This window comes from Natator depressus, chromosome 13, assembly GCF_965152275.1.
Source record: "Natator depressus isolate rNatDep1 chromosome 13, rNatDep2.hap1, whole genome shotgun sequence".
In the NCBI taxonomy this organism is placed as follows: domain Eukaryota; kingdom Metazoa; phylum Chordata; order Testudines; family Cheloniidae; genus Natator; species Natator depressus.
Genome location: NC_134246.1, coordinates 7,540,358 through 7,557,108, shown reverse-complemented (window position 1 = coordinate 7,557,108; position 16,751 = coordinate 7,540,358). Strand labels below are relative to the sequence as shown.

Genomic DNA, 16,751 nt, shown 5'->3' with positions numbered 1-16,751 from the left:
CATGTGGTACCATTAGGGTGAGGCACATGGGGAAAAAAGCTTTATTAGCCCATGATCTTTTCAGCACAGGTTGTAAATTCACACAAGAAAACCATGTTAACTCTCGTGGTGTATAAACTTCCTCAAAACGGGACAATATTTCATAACGATTTCACTTAGGGACAGAGGAATCTACTGGGTCCTTGAATCCATGCCCCTGCTATCTCTGGCAGCCCTGTATATAATTTCATTCATAAATTTATCGAGCGATAAAACTAGAGTCATAGCGTTTAAGGCCAGAAGGGACCCCCAGATCATCTACTCTGACCTCCTGTATATCACAGGCCAACAACATCACCCAGCAATTCGGTGACGATGAATAAACCTGTCATCTATCACACCCAGGGCCCTACCACTATTAAGAGCATTTCTTCTCCTATATATCCAGGAAGTTAAAGTCTCCCACTATGACACAATTCTCCAAAGTATTTATCTCCCTCATCGTATTAGAGAGATCTCTATCCATATCCAAGTCAGACCCCGGGGGCAGGAGGTCTATAGGAGACCTCACACCACCCTAATATAAATTCTTTTACAATCCTTCCCCAAAGTGAAGAACAACTAGTTAGGTTGTTTGCCCCCACTACTGCTATCGGAAGTCTGTGCTAATTGCGGTACTTCATACACCTTAGAAAGTTATATGGGGCCAGATTTCAAGAGTATTCAGCACCCAGCCACTCCCACGGTGACACTTATGGCCAGCTTCTCAAAAGAACTCCGCACATTGGGTGCTGAAATCTAACCACTTATTTTGGTGCCTAAATGGGAGCTGAGCGCTCTTGAAAATCAGGCCACAGTTGTGGGTGCTGAGCCCTGGTGAAAATTCTGGTTATACGAGAGAAAGTCACGCATGAGGAACCCAGTGCCTTCGAAATATGAATGTTTTCAGTAGATGGACCGTGATGTTTTTTGTGGAACAAGCCACTAAGTGGTGCTATTGATAGTCTTCAACAAAAACGCAGGCAGGGATCTCACAGGTAATCGCCCAAGACTGAGAATCGGAAAAGAAAAGGAAACAATTTGGAAGGGAAGGAAACACTTATGGGCATTTCCACTGAATGGCAACATGCAATAACACAATCATTAGCAGTCATACAAAACTACCACCTTAATCTCTAGCAGTGCACGCACCCTATAGGATTGTAATCATGGGTGCAATTTGAATGCAATGAAACTCTCCCTGTCCTGTTGGAATTTTTCACTCCTCTTCATTACGTTTGTATCTATGGTAAAACTGATTATTCCAATTTTGCCAGACATAATGGTGGGCTGGGGGGGTGCGCGCATGCGCACAACCATTTATATTGTGCCCTCAAGCTGCTTTGGCTGCCACAAGGAATCTGACTCTTGCCTGTTACTTGAACAATTTATGGGACCTGGAAGTCACTGTTTCTGATGAAAACCAAGGCAGGTGAAACTGATGGTGTGTCCAACTTTCGAATTTGGGTGCCTACCCGTAAGTGTCTAAATCCACATTTCAGTAGCCACATGGAGATCTTGAGCCAAATACTGCAGCCTCTAGTTGACCAGTACTTCCATTCATTTTCAGAGGAGATTTGCCTGGTTGAGGATTGGATAAGGACTAGCTGCAATTATCCTTAGGCACCTAGTCCCCCTTTCAGGTGTCGCAGTGACTAGTTTAGGTTCACACATGCATTTTACTGTGAAAGAAACCCAGGATCTCTGTGTCAGCCCGTAGTGTGACCTTCAATGTGCATAATCACTACATATTAAGGGTTAAATCCTGTCCTTTGTACTGTGAGGGCGTGGGAGGTAGGGATGGCTGATCAGGGTTCAGGAGGAAGCTTTTAAAAATCCTTTAATATGTGAGGGAGGAAGAAACCTCACCACTCCTGAGGGAATGAAAGCTTTGCTTGAGAGTTCACTGGTCTGGTCCTTTGAGTCTGTGCAGCATCACTGCACATTCCTGCTCTCTGTTCGCTCCCAGTGTGGCTCAGGGTTTAAACGGGCAGCACTTTAGATTTTTTTTCTTGAAAATTATTCAGCTGTTACCATCGGACCCACCCACCCGCCCATTTGCAAAAATCCCAGCATGTCAGAAGACATAGGGGTGTTTTTTTAAGATGAAAATAATGGAATTCATACTCCTCCTCCCAGATCTGGGCAGGGCCCTCTCTTTGTTTCTGACCTCCCACCTTACAGCTGCAGGGGTTGGTCGCGTCCAGCCCGGAACTCCCGTGGAGCATGAGTGGAGCCAAAAAAATCTCCTGCTGCTCTTAGAGTCCCCTCGCAGTCACAAGTGGAAGATAAAGCTGGTCCAGAGAGAGCCTTGAAGCCCACAGCAACTGAAAAGGAAGACACGTGCGTTCTAGTGTAACTGCTGCCAGCATCACTGTGTATGTTTCAGTTCTCTCTGCTTTGACTCGTTGCCTATTTTTATCAAAATCTGCATCGGCATCAGTCTAGAATCAAGTCCATATCTTCTGTCGTTTGACCGAACGCCTGGAAACATTAAATCAGCCAACCACATAACTAGTTTGACAGAAGGGGCCAAATTCATCCTTGCTGCAATGCCTCTGATTTCAACAGTGTTATACCACAGATGAATCTGGTCTAGCAAGTGCAATATTTACAAGCTTCCACCATGCATCTTACTTATCCTTCATTGAACAGCAGCATGAACGTGTGGTTGCCACATGCAAATCAGGACCTAAGTTAATCATGAGCACAGAGGAGAGAAGCATTTCTCCAGAGGGAGTGAGTGTGTGTGTGTGTGTACTGGGGGATGTAGGCAGGTAGGGTGTGTTTTCCTTTGAAGCATTCAGCATTGGTCACCCTGGGAGACAGGATACTGGACGAAATGGACAGTTGTTCTGTTTTGAGATGGGAAATCCTCTTTGCTTCTTTATTCAGCAAAGTTTTTAAACTAAAAGGGTTCCAATCACACTGTTTGTCTGGTATGAAAGTCAAGTCCCATAAATATTGCCCCTGTCAGTGGTTTTCCTTTAAAATACTCTCCTTGAATCATTTCAGTCTAATCTAGTAAATAATTTGATACAACACAACTGTTCATCTTTATTCCCCATCCAGAGTGATAGATCTTATTTTATTTTTCAATATGCTGGAGGAAGGGGCATTTTCAAGCACATACATAATGAAACATCCAATAACACCGTTAGCATTGGTCATTTCGATGTGCCAGTGTCCCCCACCCCTTCCTCTTTCACTGCCCACTCCACACATCTAGTATTCCAGCAACATACCTGCGTGAATTCACAATCCAAGTTAGCTCACAAGCTCCTGCAATCAAGGAAGGGACGTTTGGAGAAGGGAGAGATGTCCCATTGCAAATTTATTTAAAAGCTGTAAATCAGTCCATCCTTATGAGTAAGAAATCTGCCAGGTATGTGTTTATGGCTTATAGGCTACTACTTTAATGGAAAATGATACTAGCCTTGTTCTCTTTGGGCCAACTCCCTGAACAGCTTTGCCTCTGCATCTTGTAGACTCCTTAGAGGGCACTCCTGGGGAAATCAGACTGCAGGAGGGTTAATCAGAATAAAAGTTCCTGATGGGTTCTGATATATTTTTTGTTATTGCTTCACATTAGATCAACATAAAAGGGAATTGGGAGGATTCTTTTGACAATCTGTGGGCTCTTCTCTCAGGCTCAGTGGGACCTCTGCTTAACGCCCAGGTAGATTGATTAGACAAGGTCTTTAGGGTGACATTTTCTTGAATGATTTAAGTAAATGCCTTGCTGTAACATTTGAAGTTGGTCATCTCTTGCTTTCATGATTCTTTTTCTTTTAAGCCCCAGACACACAGACACAAAATATACTAAAACGAGGCGAGCTTAGCGGAAAGGTCGCCTAGTTCAGAAACAAACAGTGGGGATTTAGGGTCGAGGTTTAGGTGTGCAAGGAGAGAACATTTCAAATCCTCTCGGCTTCCTTTGCATGGAGACTGCATGGTTAAAAGGACATGGGGAAAGAAGAACAGGAAAGAGCCCTTTTCCCCTTCATTTCAGAATCCCTTCACCTGAAAGAAACCTGATCAATGCCCTGCCCAGTGCATTTCTATGCCAAGTTCTTCATTTGGCTTCCTAGCAATGAAAGAACTCTGGTGCCTTTTAAGGTGTTTTCAATAGACGATACGCAGAGTGTTGCAGAGAAGGGGTTAACTTTCTCTCCCTCTGGTCAGAGAAAGGACCACAGCTGCTTGCACTGAATGCAGGGATTTGCTGGGTCTCAGGTCTGCACCAGCTGTAGGGAATTAATTAATTCACTCAAGATGCTATAAGAGGGATGTGATGAGAGGCAGTGGAAGCTGGTGGTGAGGGTCAGGATTTCTGGGATGAGCACTCACATTCTCTATATAGTGAGGGCTTCCTGGCCTTCTTTAACTCTTGTTTTTAAATGAAGGGAGTCCACCTTAGCCCTTTATTTTCATTTGGCTGAAGCAGGCCAAGTCTTATATCTTGAGTTTGGCTCAGAGAAGCTTTGTTGGGGGTTCTTGTCGGGCAGTGCAATCTTTACAAGTAGGTCTGTTTAACTATGTACTCCATCAAGGTGTCTCAACTCCACTTTGATGTTCAATATTCATTCCTGCCATAGTTTGTATGGACGAATGCTTCCAGAATCGAGAGTGTCCCTTTAAAGTCTTTGTATAAACACTGGTTACAAAATGTGTTATAAAGTTCTGTTATAAAATATCAGCAAAGAAGAAAATAAATAGTAACCCCCCAAGTCAGTCTGTCAAGGGCTGATACTTCGAGCATCCATTCATCCTGGATCCCTCCTCTCTTGCTTTGGACGCCATAAGCTAAAGGCTGGGTCTGTTCCAGAGCTGCATTTGGAGCATTTTTTTAAAAAGGCAGGTATTTTTGGTATCTTAGCACAGGCTAAATCGAGGCCCCATTGCTGTACAAATACATTGTATTAAACAGTCCCTGCCCTGAAGTGCTTAGGTGGCAGGAGAATATAACTCCTTATAATTAACAAGGTCAGTTCCAGATTCCTTTCATATCAAATATTCGTTCTGATCTGTTGCCACCTACAAAGAAATCAAAAGGAAACTGTGCACTTCCATTCAAGACATTGAGGTTATTTCAAATTTCCTGACCTACTAGATAACCTCAGGACCACTCTTCCCCCTCCCCCCAACCCCAAAATAAATTGATGAGAGTTGCTGTATTTCACCCCAGCATTTGGGATAGCCCCAGCCTTGTGAAAGAGATGCAAGGGTCTGGTTGTAAAGCGGGAGCTTCTGTTTATACTAACAAAAATGCCTCAGCCATTTATGGCTGGAGCAGACTTGCTCAGTATTTAATAGTATATATTAAATCAATTAACTTAGAAACATCCTATGGAGGCATTTGCTGACTTTAAAAGAGAATGCTCTGAGTGCACCAGCTGTTAATTAAGAGACACCGATTCCTCTGATATACCTTTATGAACTGAAAGCTCTAGAAATTAAAATGAACTGTAATGGCCTGTAAGACTATTGACTTTAAATCAACAGCAATAGTGGTACCGTTGAGATGGTGCAACTGAACCACCTAGGTTGATATTTCAGTACGAGCAATTGGTTTCTGTAACCATCTCTTTCAGAATTGTCATTGCAAGGCCGGGTGGTATTCAGAGTTGAGATAAAGCACAGGAACTGGTGCACTGAGTTCCCAGTGACAGCTGTATGTGAGATCGATGGTATTCTTTTGGTTGTAATCCAAAATATTTGCGATTGGCTGTGCACAGAAACTTAAAACACACTCCAAAACCGAGAATTTTATACACGCACGCAGATACTCTCAGAAATTTCAAACCATATATAGCCCAATGGATGTGTGAGTTGCAGTTGGGGGAGACACATCACTTTTTCATGGTTAACATGAAATTACAGGACTGCAAAGGAACAAAAATCCTCCACTGTGAGATGATCATAAAACAATCTGATTGCTGCCTATCTGAACAAATGTGGATTAATTGGAAGATGTTGTTCTTTTGACATGGAATGCTTTTCACTGACTTTAGTGGGCTTTGAATCAGGCCCTATAATATTACACTGGTTGAAATGTTCACTTGTTAGATCATCTGAGCTGTCTGTCTGTTCTATGTCTTTAAATGCCTCAGACTGATTAGAATGACTATTTGATGTGGAGGAAGGTTGCAACTGATGAAACAAAATATAATTTGTTTCATGTTCTGCCTTCCTTAGTTCCTCTTAAACATTCCAAATGCAGCTTGAGAAGTCACCCAGGAGACTTCTCCTTGGAAGCCAGAAGAAAATGATCGGGGGGGGGTGGGGGTGGTGGTTGTGGATGATGGATGCACCAGCCCATGACAGACTAACCCCAGGGAATAAAAGATATTTTCCTCTTCATGGAGATTTCATAAGAAAAGACTCCAAAATGTTAAAATTAAAGGGATATTGTCTACCCTTTTGGCCAATACGCTTCACTAAAGTTGAGTGCTACAAAACAGTTCCCACCAGTTTGCGTCAATGTTTATACACATTCAGCTGGTTCCTCCTTTTATTTTATCCTGTCAATTGACCTCGGTGGGAGGAAAGCTGGTGGAAACACTGAATTTCTAGTGAATGGTGGAGAATATCTGTGGAATGCTCCTTGGGAGTTTATGGAGGGAATTTATCCATGCTGATCCAGTCAGGTAAATGAAATGCTACCATGTGGCCTATGGGACAAGCCGATAATAGATGCAAATCAAATATTTAATATGGGCAACCAGGAGCAGCCTCCTGATGTACTGTAGCATTCTCCAATAATAACTTCCTGAAATTAGTCCAAAAAATTGTAAGCTGAGGCAAAGTTTGCTGAAAAAATGACTCGCTGCTCTTACAAAGATCAGTTTTATCATGGATCATACCCAACTTGCAAGGCCTTGGCCTTCTCCGAAATTTCTGAGTGGAAAAGGTAAGTCACCCCATTACAGAGCTATCCAGCTAGACCATTGGTCCCCAAACGTTTTGTATTGGTGACTCCTTTCATACAGGAAGCCCCTGAATGCACACCCCCCCTTCTAAATTAAAAATGGGGGTGGGATAATTTAATTTTCATTTAACTGGGGCTCAGGACTGACATCCCCACTCTCCCCCGCACATGGCCGGGCTTGGAGCTGTCAGCCCCTGACCCTCATGTAACCACCTCAGGGGGTCATGACTCCCCAGTCTGAGAATCCCTGAGCTAGACTTTCCTACTGCTGAAATTGCTATACTAGCCCAAACTGTTGCCGACAGACATGTTTGCTGCATGAAGAAGATCATGAGAGGAGACTTTGCCTCTAGCACCTTATTCAGTCTAGTTTCTCCACAAGCCTGGAGCTGAAATGGAGCTGCTGGAGAGAGGTGGAGACTCACACTGTAAATCCTGAAACTTGGAGGATATAGAATAGGGAGAAACATGGGGAGGGAGAGAGAGAGAGAGAGTGTTTGTGTAGGCTAGTTATGCTATGGTACTGGTGCTGAACTGATACATCATAACCGTACACAACAGAGGCAACCATTTTTAGACCATATTTTTGGCTCCCTCTCCTCATGGAGTAGTTTTGCCAAACACGTGGGCAGCCTCAGACAGATTGGTTATTTACGTTCTTTCTGAGTGATGTTTGCACATACCCCAGGTACGTGAGTCGTGCTACAGTGTTTATTCCAATAAGACAAAAGCCACTGATTCTGTATCTATCTTCCCTTTTTTTCCCTCTCCCACTAGATACCGAGCAGCAGATGGTTCAGCCTTGTGTGGCCGGGAAAGTGTGGGCAGACACGCTGGCCACAAGATCCTTTGCCTGGCCCTGGCTCTTCTGTTAATAATTTTTCCATTGTAACAATGATTTTGGTTGCTGAATGTCCATCACACTGTGTGCTGTGGCCCTAGAGTCCAGGCTTCTCTGTTTCCAAAGGTGACCTACAGCATCAACAGTTTCTATTCCTTCTCCCCCACAATTCCTTTCCCCCCCCCCCGCCCCCACAATTCCTTCCAGTTAATTAGCCAGCTAGGCTTTGCAATAGGTCCCAAGCCAGGATGCCTTGGGAAAAAGGCTGGCTGCAGGAACTGAACCCACATCTTTTCTCCGTGCTGGATTATTCACAGGTGGGCGAGTTTATCTGGAGAAATGTAAAAGCTGGATTGACGGGGTCCTGCTGATATTTAATTAATGAATTACCTTTTAAATTGCAGGGCTAGGGGCGGAAACACTTGATCTCTTTACCCAGTAGAATTAACAGACTTCTGGGCAAAAATGTGCCAGATCCAGCAAGATCCAGGTGCCCTATAGGTGTATTTGTGTAGCTCTTGCACTAGGATGTATTGGAGTTTGGATTTTTCTGGCCAAGTAGGAACACCAACAAGTGCCCAGTTTTGGAATCTGGGAGCAAAATAATTTTTTTTAAAAGGTAAGATCCTGCAGACCCCACTGGACTCATCTTTTTGTGGTGCTGCTCCAGTTTGCAACAGGAGCTGGGGTTTTTGGCTGCACTAGGACCCGAGATTCCCCCCTCTGTTTAGACAGTAGAATTTTGGGTTAAGATGAAAAATAGACAGGCTCCGGGTACCAACTACCGGGGCCAGGATGCACCGGGGGGAGGGGGAGGTCCAGATTTTTACAGTGAAGTTAACTGTGGCTACACATTTCCTCTTTAGATTGTAGGAGGTGGGGCTTGGGGCCAAAGATTGCAGTTAGATCCTGGGGCCGGGTCCAGGTTTTTACGGGCACTGGTGCACCCGACTATTTAGGAATTAGCATTTGGTAGCTCGGGGTCCAAACGTGGCTGGATCCAGGAGCAATCCACGCGCTGGGTCCGGGGTTTTTGCGGCACGTGTGCTCGGGGGGGTACATCGGGGTCTGGGTTAATAGTGGTCCAGCAAGAGTACCTAGCCTGGCTCTCCGTTGGTGCCTGTGGGCCCGGGGTGGGGGGAAAGGAGCAGGATCCGCCAGGCTCCAGCTCGATCCGGCTTTTACCTTTCCCCAGCTCGTTCACATCACCCACCGCTAGCTCCCCGGCTTCGACGGGCATGTGTGTGAGAGCGATCATCGCCCTGCTGCCAGCCCATTGGTGCCGGTCGCCTCTGGGGAAGCAGGCGCAGGCTGGGGGAAGAGAGAGCGGGTCGCCAGGGCCAGGCGCAGCCCCTGTGCCGCCGGAGGCTGCTCCCGTGGATTTTGTGAATCGAGCTGGGCGGGCGCTCGCTCCCCCTCCGGGCGCCGCCTTCCCCGACGCATTTAAACGAGCCAAGTTTGCACTCCGCTTCGGAGTGGCAGCGTTCCACCCTCGCAGCCGGGCGGAGCGTGGGCAGCGCTGGGTACCGCTCGGGCCGAGCATCCCTCGGCCGCTGAGCATGCACCTGAACGCAACGTCTTCGTGGCAACAGCACGCGGGTCCGTCGCACCCGCAGCCCATGGACTGGGCGGCGGGGAACGTCTCCAACAGCTCGGATCTGTACTCCCAAGGGCCGGACGAGGAAGATCTGGATGTGAACACCGACATCTACTCCAAAGTCATGGTCACGGTCATCTACCTGGGGCTCTTCCTGGTGGGCACCGTCGGCAACTCCATCACCGCCTACACGCTGGTGCGCAAGAAGTCCCTGCAGAACCTGCAGAGCACGGTGCACTACCACCTGGCCAGCCTGGCTTTCTCCGACCTGCTCATCTTCCTCCTGTGCATGCCCATCGAGCTGTACAACTTCATCTGGGTGCACCACCCCTGGGCCTTCGGGGGCGCCGTCTGCAAGGGCTACTACTTCCTGAGAGACGCCTGCACCTACGCCACCGCCCTCAACATCGCCAGCCTCAGCGTGGAGAGGTACATGGCCATCTGCCACCCCTTCAAAGCCAAGAGCATCATGTCCAGGAGCAGGACCAAGAAGTTCATCAGCTGCATCTGGGTTGCCTCTTTCCTGCTGGCCATCCCCATGATCTTCACCATGGGCGAGATCTACGGCAGGGACCAGCAGCCCGACTCTCTGATCTGTACCACCATTGTGGAAGCCTCTACGCTTAAGACTGTCATTCAGGTGAGTTTCCCTGCGTTCCTTTGTATTCATGCTAAGAGCTGACTGCATGTAGCCACACCAGAGATCCGATGAAGTGAGCTGTAGCTCACGAAAGCTTATGATCAAATACATTTGTTAGTCTCTAAGGTGCCACAAGTCCTCCTTTTCTTTTTGTGAATACAGACGAACACTGCTTCTACTCTGAAACTAGAGATCAGTGATCAGTAAGGTGCTTTGATTGACTTTTTTTTTAACCTAGCAGCTGCTAGCTTTCATAGAGAACAACAGCTGACCGCTGTCACTCACTGATCTCCTGCAGACCTGGCTGTGTTGCAAGCCAGTGCTCAATCTAGCTCAGTGGTTCTCAGACTCTCCAGAATACTATACCCCTTTCAGGAGTCTGATTTGTCTCGCCTCCCCCCAAGTTTCACCTCACTTAAAAACTACTTGCTTAAAAATCAGACCTAAAAATACAAAAGTGTCAGCGCACACTAGTACTGAACAATTGCTGACTTTCTCATTTTTACCATATAATTATAAAATAAATGGATTGGAATATAAATATTGTACTTGAGCCTGTTTTTTCACTTGTGAATCTTGTCCGACGCATGTAACTTAGCTTCACAGGGCCCCTTGTGGTGTGGGACCCCAGGCATTTGCCAGGCTTGACACTCCGTAATGCTGGCCCTGCACTTGTGATTCCCCCTAAACCCATCCCGTGACCCCTCCGGGGGTTGCAACCCCCAGGTTGAGAAACACTGATCTAGATGAGTTGAGTACCCCCTGGAAGATCTCTGCATGCCCCCAGGGGTACACATACCCTGGGCTGAGAACCACTGTTCTAGCTGACATCATAAGCCAGCAAAACTTCGTACATGTGCTCTGTGCAAGCCTCAGCATTAGTCATCCTTTGCACTCGTATGACCGAGGGTAAGTCCCGTAAAATGGTCTCTGGAGAGCAGAAGGTGGTGGTGTTCCAGGTGAACATGTGCTTACTTTTATTGCAGGCTGCCAGCTGGCCAAAGAGGGGGGCAGGGTGAGAGGAGGAGAAGGATTGACATACTGATCCCTTTCCAGCTTCAACAATGTAATTTATTTAGAAGTCAGATTACTTCTGGGAACAAACACATCCATCCATCCTGTGCAATTTTTGTACATAAAAGAAGCAAAGGTCTTTTCTGACCTGTCATGGGGCTTGATTCTGATCTTGCACTGGTGTAAATGAGGAGTAACTCCACTGAAGCCGATGGAATTACACCCAGGCAAATCCAGGTGTTCGTGAGATCAGAATAAAGTCCAACATCTGCTTCAGCCAAACGAGCATCTCTCCACTGAACTTCAGCAAGTAGCAGAAACGGTTTCTAAAGTAGACACTGGTGACTTTGCTCTCTGTAAATTCAGGGGGAAACAAGGCCAGTTCCCCATTTTAATAATGTCTCCAGTGCTCGATGCTGTCATTTTAGTTGGGGCCAGACCCTCAGCTGGTGTAAACTGGCAAAACTCCATTGGATGAGGACTTGGACTCTTGTGTCCTGTATGTTACTATTTTCACTTTACAGGAGCAGTTAACCACTGGAGTAAATACAATCCCACCCTTTTACTTTGACTTTTCTGCATTCTGTATATTTCTCTTGCACCTGCTCTCAACTTGTCATGGTATCAAAGAAACATAGATTTCCTTTCTTCCAATCTTCAAATTACATTTCTCTGCTGATATCATTGTATTTCCTTCCTATGGCAACAGAATCTAATTTCACAAAGTTATGGCTCATGTCACACTACAAATAAAAATGAACGAACTTGCAAGGCAAAGAGCTGCTATTTAAGCATGAATCGTTGCTTGGAATAAATCAGAGTAGCTCCTTCAACTACACAAACTGAATCTCTAACACTATACAGCGGGTGGAACGTAACGCAGGATAAGACCGTTTAGTCAGTGTTCTGTTTTCTTATGCACATTTTACTTTTACTTTTTGATGGAATTTTTAACTTTTCAAGGATATTTATGTACTGGAGCAATAGGCTTGAAAATGTAAGAGAACTGGACAGGAACTGGAAGAAGGGAGAAATCAGCCTATGTAGTTTTTCCTGTTGATGCCAGTCTCAGATCTGAGAACTTTTCGGGGTCTTGTCTTCTCGACATGAGTTTTCAGAGGGGTGGGAGTTAATCTCTAGCCAATTAGAGTTTAAAAGAGTATATAACAGGGTGGACATGAAATCTTTTCTTCTTAAATACTCCTCAGAGTAGTTTGTAGAGAGGGAATTATATACAGTTAAACGGAAGCAAATCATCGCCCTTTTTTCCGATGAAGAGGGCTGAGATATGTACGCTGAGAAGAAGATGGAGTATATTACCTAACTTTCAACTTAAGGTCAAGCAGCCCCCCCCCCTTTTTTTTTTGTTAGGAATCTTGTGAAATTCTGACGTCAGTTACTGCCCAGTGTATTTATCCAAACTTTTCTCATCTCTGAGGAGATGCAAGCTATCCCTAATGGGAGACCAGTGCAATTGAGGTCCAGGTATCTTGTATTTCAAATCATCTTCTGTTTAGGATTAAAATGACATCCAGTGGCTGGCTGTGGGGCTGAAGAGGTGGGTTTATCTCCTAATATGCATCTTCAGAGATTACAGATGACACCAATTTCTAAGCATCTTTAATCATCATTGTTTAATATATATTTCAGTGCTGTGGAATATCAGTGTTGTATTATTCCAAACATGAAAGTGCAGGGGCATTAATTTATTACACAATAGGAAATGCATCACCTTGTGTGCTTTGACTGACCAGTGTAGAAAAACGTATATTTTGTCTCGTGGTTTTCTAATTTCACTTGTGCACTAATTGAAAAAACTCAGAGGACATGATGGTAACTTGTAATGTAAAACAGCAGCGGGTTTGGTATTCATTTATGTAGCACAGCGGCTTTCCCTAACTGGAGACCTCGACTTAAATGCTGATTTGCTCATGCGACAAGCTGGTTTAATGGCTGTTTAGTTCCTTTTAAACACACGATAAAGCAGCCGCAGTTCTTCACTATATGAAGCTAGTACAGAAAAAAACAACAACCCAGGACCGAACAAGCAGAGATACTGCAAGTCAGGCTTGAAGTGCCTTAATCAAGTTGAGTGGCACAGAATGTGACAACGAATTCTCTCACAGCATACAAGTCTGTTGCCTTGGGCAAGTCAATTAACCTGTCTGTGAATCAGTTTTCCACACATACAATGGAAATAATGATATTGCATTTATCAGAGCTGGGTAAATACTTTTAAATAAATCACTTTTCCTGTTTGCAGGTTGTCTGCAAGCAGGTTATGATTTTCTTGAATTTGTTCATGATTCAATTAATTATCAAATATTAGTTGTAAATAGTTTTTTGTTCTGCATCTGGTTTGCAAGTAGTTAATTGAAACTATTCCAGGGTCAGAAACCAGTTTAAGCTGTGTTGAATATCTTTGATTGGACACCTAGGTACACGGTATTGCTTCTGTTCCCCGATTGGATGAACATACCTCCTAGAATCAATTTCTGGAGTGAATATTGGTATGTATTTAAAATCTGCTGTCTGCAAATATTTGTCAGTATTTGCTTAAAATTTGCAGTTTTTGGCAAACATTCCCACAATTAAATATTCATATTAATGAACATAATGAAACGGCTGGAGACAGGACACTAGGGCTCTGAGTTACTGCAGAGAATTCTTTCCCATGTATCTGCCTGGTGGGTCTTGCTCACATGCTCAGAGTCTTACTGATCGCCATATTTGGGGTTTGGAAGGAATTTCCCCCGACCTCAGATTGGCAGAGACCCTGGGCCTTTTTTCGTCTTCCTCTGCAGCATGGAGCATGGGTCATTTGCAGGTTTAAACTGGTGTAAATGGTGAATTCTATGTAACTTGAAGTTTTTAAACCATGATTTGAGGACTTCAGTAACCCGGCCAGAGGTTAGGTGTCTATTACAGGAGTGGGTGGGGGATGTTCTATGGTTTGCCAGGTGCAGGAGATCACACTAGATGATCACGGTGGTCTCTTCAGACCTTAAAGTATGAGTCTATAAATTGAACCAATATTCATGGCAGGTCTTTAGCATATGCCCTGTGCTTTAATGCTTCTTAATTAAGAAGGCTTTACTGAAGGTTAATTAGTTAATCTTTTAATAGTAATTCAAAAATTCTCTTTAAGTTCTAAGGAATAGTAAATGCAGTAAAAACAATACCTTAGATAAACTGTTTGGTATAACTGTGGGCAGGGGGGTTGAATTAGCAGTAATGCAGGACTTTAAACTCATTACTGCATCATGCCTTGAAGGGGTAAACTCTGGACAGCCTTTGATGTTTAATTTTACAGAATAGTGATGTTTCCCAGTTTTGTATATCACCATCTTTGCATCTGCTTATGCTTATAATCTATCTTGTATCTTCATTGACCAGCCTTCAGTCTAGTTGTCAATCCAATGCATCTGGCTTGTATTTTGGCCTCAGTCTTGAATTTGGCAACAGGCATTAAGTACATTGGAGCTACATTATTTAACTCTGTTTAATACTTTAACTGAAAGTCATCCTCTAACTGAAACTGCAGCCAACTGTTCACATAAACTAAAGCACCTCTCAAAGCCATTTCCACACAGGCAAATTAATGTTTGGATGCCACGTCAGCTGGAGTAGGTTTTTAAAGTTAATCACCGTGGTCGTAACAGGCAGAAGAGTTTTTGAGTGGGATGTTTGTTCTGCTCTTTTTGCATGTTAATACCCAGAATGCTTTTGTCTATTTCATGGCACTGCTATTGTCTGTGGGTCTGACTTTCAAAAAAGGGAGACATGTAACTGCATAAGGAAAAAGTAAGTGAAACTGTGTGCCAAATGCAGGCATGGCCGGTGTGACTGCATGCAAACTTGTAGTCACACTCGATGAGCAATTGCATGATTTATACATTAATCATTAACTCCAAGTGCAAATTAGACACAGTGACACAAACATTTTTACACATACAGTTGTGCATCTAACTAGTAATCAGGCCTTGTGCTGCAATAGTTTCAAAACCACTTTGCCTTCAGTTTTTATAAAAGAAGGCTCCATTTCTCCTCACAATAGGACAGCTCTCCCATGATACTGTGCACGCTTATTGCGCTGGCTGTGAGAGCCGTTATTTCAGCTAGCAGCAGACCCTTCCCCTGCCCTCCCCAGGCCTCCACCACATAGGTACGTGCTGCCTGGGATCATCTCTCGTCTTGGACCCGGGCTGTTCCCTCCCTTCCCTCTCCCCAGTTATTGTCAGGGAAATACCCCCCACTTTCAGTTCTTCACATTTAGGTGGGCAGTGGTATTATGCTGTTTGCACAGCAATAGGAATATGAAGAAACCACACGGGCACAGCTGAATTCCAAATAACTGTGTTTAATCACTGTACACAAAGATACCAAGCCTGGCTTTGTATAATATATCCTGCTGCTCGGGATGATTTCTAGCTGATTCTAAAACATAGAACATGGAGGGCATTGCTATAGGGCTCAGAAACAATGTCAAGGGATACTACCCTATTCCTATACACAACAAGGGGGAGACCCCTAAAAACTAAATTGAAAAATCTTTGGCCAAAGGAGGACATGAGGCTGCAACACTTATCACAATGGTAAAGTCAGCAGTGCAATATCTAAACCCACAGCACTGCCCCAGAGTCCTGCTCCTTCCTAGCTGACAAGGGAGATGGGTGGGGCACATATGGTAGAGAGAAGACAGATGGCTCTCTCTCTCTCTCTGCTTCCCTCATATATATCTTGGTCAATGAATGCACACTTCGGGGATAGCAGCACGTAGAGCTGCTCTCATGGTATAACCGAAGTTATAATTGCTTTGATTAAAAAAAAATCCCCGAATTGTTCCAATGCAGGAGAAATCAATGGGGTTTTAGGGCAAATGTAGCATTGCAGGTCCTGAGTGATGGGAACCTCTTCTCAGCCTCGGTACTGACTTCAGCCTGCTTCTTCGTTTCGGGATGACTGTAATTCACTGTGGCCAGATATATATAGTACCTGACACATGTGGATATGCCATTTATTTGCAGAGCAGCTGGCACAAGTCCCCTTGTTAAAATACATGGCTGCAGTAAAATGGTGTCGCTCCATCGACTTCAAGGATCTGGCCTATGCTTGGCAGTGTCATAGAATCATAGAATATCAGGGTTGGAAGGGACCTCAGGAGGTCATCTAGTCCAACCCCCTACTCAAAGCAGGACCAATCCCCAACTAAATCATCCCAGCCAGGGCTTTGTCAAGCCTGATCTTAAAAACCTCTAAGGAAGGAGATTCCACCACCTCCCTAAGTAACCCATTCCAGTGCTTCACCACCCTCCTAGTGACAAAGTTTTTCCTAATATCCAACCTAAACCTCCCCCACTACAACTTGAGACCATTGCTCCTTGTTCTGTCATCTAGTACCACTGAGAACAGTCTAGATCCATCCTCTTTGGAACCCCCTTTCAGGTAGTTGAAAGCAGCTATCAAATCCCCCCTCATTCTTCTCTTCCGCAGACTAAACAATCCCAGGTCCCTCAGCCTCTCTTCATAAGTCATGTGCTCAGCCCCCTAATAATTTCTGTGGCCCTCCACTGGACTCTTTCCAGTTTTGCCACATCCCTCTTGTAGTGTCGAAAGGGCTCAGCGCGTGCGAGAAGGTGTCAGGCAAAGTGGCTGTGTTCCAAGTGCACAGCTCTGTGCAACGGGGGGCAAAAAGCTGAATTTCAAAATG

General features: G+C 44.8%; 1 protein-coding gene across 1 annotated transcript in view; it reads left to right on the top strand.

Annotated features, from left to right (window-relative positions):
• Positions 1-9,193: 9,193 nt before the first annotated feature.
• NTSR1 (neurotensin receptor 1) overlaps positions 9,194-16,751 on the top strand; it is a 107,874-nt gene continuing 100,316 nt past the window's right edge. The window contains exon 1 of the mRNA XM_074969606.1: positions 9,194-10,027. Within this exon, the coding sequence (XP_074825707.1) occupies positions 9,350-10,027 (678 nt within the window). The 5' untranslated portion in view covers positions 9,194-9,349. The remainder of the gene's footprint in view (positions 10,028-16,751) is intronic.